Source organism: Dromiciops gliroides, chromosome 2 (genome assembly GCF_019393635.1).
Source record: "Dromiciops gliroides isolate mDroGli1 chromosome 2, mDroGli1.pri, whole genome shotgun sequence".
Taxonomy (NCBI): Eukaryota; Metazoa; Chordata; class Mammalia; order Microbiotheria; family Microbiotheriidae; genus Dromiciops; species Dromiciops gliroides.
In genome coordinates this window covers 120441561-120445974 of record NC_057862.1, presented here as the reverse complement: position 1 = coordinate 120445974, position 4414 = coordinate 120441561, and the positions used below count along the sequence as shown (strand labels likewise).

At 42.3% G+C, this 4414-nt stretch overlaps 1 protein-coding gene across 1 annotated transcript; it reads left to right on the top strand.

Moving 5' to 3' along the window:
* Positions 1-3747: 3747 nt before the first annotated feature.
* Positions 3748-4147, top strand: LOC122738384 (60S ribosomal protein L31-like). The gene has a single exon (XM_043980436.1). The coding sequence runs from the start codon at positions 3770-3772 to the stop codon at positions 4145-4147; it is 378 nt and encodes a 125-aa protein (XP_043836371.1). The 5' UTR covers positions 3748-3769.
* Positions 4148-4414: the final 267 nt, after the last annotated feature.

Genomic DNA, 4414 nt, shown 5'->3' with positions numbered 1-4414 from the left:
ATCTATATGTCAATAAGGATTTATCAAGTACCTACTACATGACAGGCACTGTGCTGAGCACTAAGGAGATGAAGAAAGGCAAAAGACAATTCCTCTTCTCAAGGCACTAACAGTCTAATGGGGGAGACAGTATGCAAAGAACTATGTACTAACCGGGATAAATTGGAGATAATTAACAGAGGACAAGTGCTAGAATTAATGGGGATCTGGAAAAGCTTCTTGTAGAAGGTGGGATTGTAGCTGGGACTTGAGATAAGCCAGGGAGGGAAGGAAGGAAGGAAGGAAGGAAGGAAGGAAGGAAGGAAGGAAGGAAGGAAGGAAGGAAGGAAGGAAGGAGACAGAGCATCCCTGGCATGGGGAACAGTCACTTCTGGGAATACTGAAATAGAGTGTTTCGTGTGAGGAACATGAGGAATACCAGTGTCACTGAGTTTCCAAGTCCTAGGGCATGAATAAGGTATAGAAGACTGAAATGGTGTGTGTGTGTGTGTGTGTGTGTGTGTGTGTGTGTTTTGAGGGATGGGGGGCAGGTTATGAAGGGCTTTGAATCCCAATGGAATTTTTATATTTGATGCTGGAGGTGATAGGGAACCACTGGCATATTTTGAGTGGGGGCTGTTGAAATTATGAGACCTGTTTTTTCAAAAGATCAGTTTGAGAACTGAGTCATACTGATAGATTGGAGTGGGGAAAGATTTAAGGCAGGGAGATCAACCAGCATATTCATTTGATGGTCCAGGCATCAAGTGATGAGGTCTTGCACAAGGGTGGTGACAGTGTTAATGGGTGCATAACAAGGAACATTACTTGGACAATTTGAAGGCAAAGTATAAATGTTGCTGTGTTGGTGTTGGTGGTGATAATGATTATGATGATGTGCTTACTTGTGCAAAGCTAGGCACTAGAGGAAGATGCAAATTTTATGTGTCATCCTGTCTTGAGTCTTTTGGGGGTTGAGGGAAATACTCATGCCCCTTTCCGTTCACCTTTCTGACTCCTATTTTTCTCCAATCCAGTGAAGAGCATCAGGTCATATTAAATTACCCTGAGGCTTAGATAAGCCTCAAAGAATCTTACAAACATACTGTAGGGTACAATAAACACAGAATACTATTCAGCTAGGTCCCAAATGTGAGTAGATAATCTCGCAAAGTGGTCACATGTATTTGAATTCACACTTTTCAAAGTTATAATTATGTAAAATATGGTAATTGGTTCTAGCCTAATAGAAATATGTCACTAATTCAAATAGTGTGACTACTTCACAAAATTCTTTATTTTCAGTAATTGGGACCTGCTTATAATGCATAGTATGAGTACATTAGAAATGGCAAGCAACGTGCTATGTGTAGGCTGAGAGGAAAATTAGAATTCAATAATAGGGTTCCTCAAATTGCGGCATCTGGCTTTCACATGGTTGGTTTTTTTCCACTCATAGGGCTATTTGAATGGATCATTATGAATGGGGGACATAGCAACATTCCAACCTTTAGGCATGTACATGTGATAGGAACATGTGCCTTTATTATATTCGGACTGCTAGATTTGTGCTACCTTTTTGGTTTTTCTAGTGCTTCCTTGAGACTTCTCAAAGTCTCACAATAATTTATGTTGAGGGCAGCTAGTGGCACAGTACATAAAGCACTGCTCCTGGAGTCAGGAGGACCTGAATTCAAATTTCACCTCAGACACTTACTAGCTGTGTGACCCTAAGTATTTAAATGCAATTGCCTTAAAACATCCAGGACAATCTCCACTTGTCCTTGTATATATCTTGCCACTGAACCCAGATGGTTCTGAGGGGGTGGGGAGGTTGGTGACCTTGCACAGCCCTCCCTCACTTAAATCCAATTAAGTGCAAGTCATGACATCTGTCATGGTCCTCTTTGAGAATGAAGGACAAACAACAACAATTTTTGTGGATTAACACTATTCACCAGAGTGGGGGCATTGAGAGTTAGATGAAAGGTGAATGGAAAGGATCATGTATATTTTGCTCCAGTCCCCCCAAAGATTCATTAGTAGGCACTGCACATTTATCAGCATACTGACTGTTTCCTGAGTTGGGGCTGGGTGGAGGAGGAGTGGAAAGGTGGATGGGTGGAAAGGTGGATGGAATTTAGTTGCCCTAACTCATCTAGAAGTGAGGGCTGAGGACTCTAAGATGAGACAGGTGAATTGATTCTTCATGGCTGCCTGACAGTCTGTGCTGACCTGGCAGAGTAGTATACCTTACTAAAACAGAAAAGCAAGTTAACAACAAAAATAATTGTATTTATATAGTGCTTTAAGGTTTGCACAGCATTTTAGAAACATCTCATTCTATCCTCACAACATCCCTGGGAGGTAGGTGCTATTATTATCATCTCTGTTTTCATAGTTGAGGAGAATGAGACAGGCAGAAGTTAAGTGACTTATCTAAGGTCACATAGCTATCTGAGTCAGGTTTTCTACTCAGGTCTAGGGAGGAGGAGAGGGAGAGGGAGAGAGAGGGGGGATGGAGAGAGAGGGGGGATGGAGAGAGAGGGGGGATGGAGAGAGAGAGAGAGAGAGAGAGAGAGAGAGAGAGAGAGAGAGAGAGAGAGAGAGAGATATCATAGGGTCATAGATTTAGAACTGGAAGAGGCTTTAGGTGCCATCTAGTCCAATTCTCTTATTTTACATGAGTAAATGAGAAAACAGGCTCAGAGAGTTTCAGTGAGCTCTATCTACTCCACTGCCTTAGTAGAGCAGGCAGAGATGGAGCTCCAAAGGGGGAAAAACTATCGGTGCAGGAAGGAATTTAACATGCAGGGAGGGTAGGATCAAGGGCCATAGATGCACAGAAAAACTATGTGTAACAGCAAAATGGGAATGAAACTTCTTAATATTGAGATTCATATTGACTATTCAAGTCCAAGGGAAGGGATGTGTTTTTCTGGCAGCCTCAGGTTCTTTTCTTAATTGGGCAAGGTATGGGGGTAGGATATTTCAAATTCAAGGTTATACTCTAATTGTAGAGCAATGGTGGGCAGCTAGGTGGCACAATGGATAGATTACTGGCCATGAGGCTGGGAGGATCTGAGTTCACCTCTCAGCTCAGCCACTTACTAGCTGTGTGACCCTGGGCAAGTCACTTGACCCCAACTGTCTTAAAATCCAGGGCCATCTCCAGTCATCCTGAATTATATCTTGCCATTGGACCCATATGGCTCTGGAGAAAAACAGTGGCATAGGTCTGTGGGTCTGAGGGGGGTTGGGATCATCAGAGTTTTCTTGACTATCTATGGGCACAGATATGTGTCCTTTCTCTGTTCCTTGTTGTGTGTAATACACTTGTTTTAAATTCTTTGTCTTGTGGGCTGAGTATTCTTATGGGAGAACTAGAAATAAGCTAAATTCAGATGTTCCCAGTGCCAAATATTAGCCATTCAAATGATTATTGGAAGAAAGACCTCATGACTGAAATTAGCCAGAAGAAAGGATTCTAGGAGCCCAATTAATAAATAAACCATATAGGTCCATAGCCCAGAAACAAAGGTTTAGTAGCATTTAAGAGTGACTGGATGGGGCAGCTAGGTGGCACAGTGGATAGAGCACAGGCCCTAGAGTCAGGAGTACCTGAGTTCAAATCCGGCCTCAGACGCTTAACACTTACTAGCTGTGTGACCCCGGGCAAGTCACTTAACCCCAGTTGCCTCACTAAAAAAAAAAACAAAACAAAACAAACAAAAAGACAAACAAAAAAAGAGTGACTGGAGTGTTCCTTTCTATCCTGGTCCTGGTCAGGATGGCTCCCACAAAGAAAGGTGGAGAGAAAAAGAAGGGACATTCTGCCATCAATGAGGTGGTGACCAGAGAATATACCATCAACATTCATGAGTGGATTCATGGAGTAGGCTTCAAAAAGCAAGTTCCTCAGGCTCGAAAGGAAACCCACAAATTTGCCATGAAAGAAATGAGAACTCTAAATGTCTGCATCGACACAAGACTCAACAAAGTTGTTTGGGCCAAAGGAAGAAGGAATGTCCTGTACCGTATCCAAGTGCACTTGTCCAGGAAATGCAATGAGGATGACGATTCACCAAACAAGCTGTATACCTTGGTTACTTATGTGCCTGTTACCACTTTCAAAAGTTTACAGACAGTCAATGTGGATGAAAAGTAAATTGAACTTCATTTAAATAAAATTATAAAATGTCAAAAAAAAAAAGAGTGACTGGAGTTATCCTACGGTAATTTTACCAGGAATATCAACATTGTCAGGGGCTAAACACATTCATTAAAAGTGTTGGGGAGGGGGGCGGCTAGGTGGTGCAGTGGACTCCTGGAGTCAGGAGTACCTGAGTTCAAATCTGGCCTCAGACACTTAACACTTACTAGCTGCGTGACCTTAGGCAAGTCACTTAACCCCAATTGCCTCACTAAAAAACAA

Excerpts from the sequence above, each read along its gene's own strand:
- LOC122738384 (XM_043980436.1), top strand. The coding sequence starts at position 3,770 with ATGGCTCCCACAAAGAAAGGTGGAGAGAAAAAGAAGGGACATTCTGCC.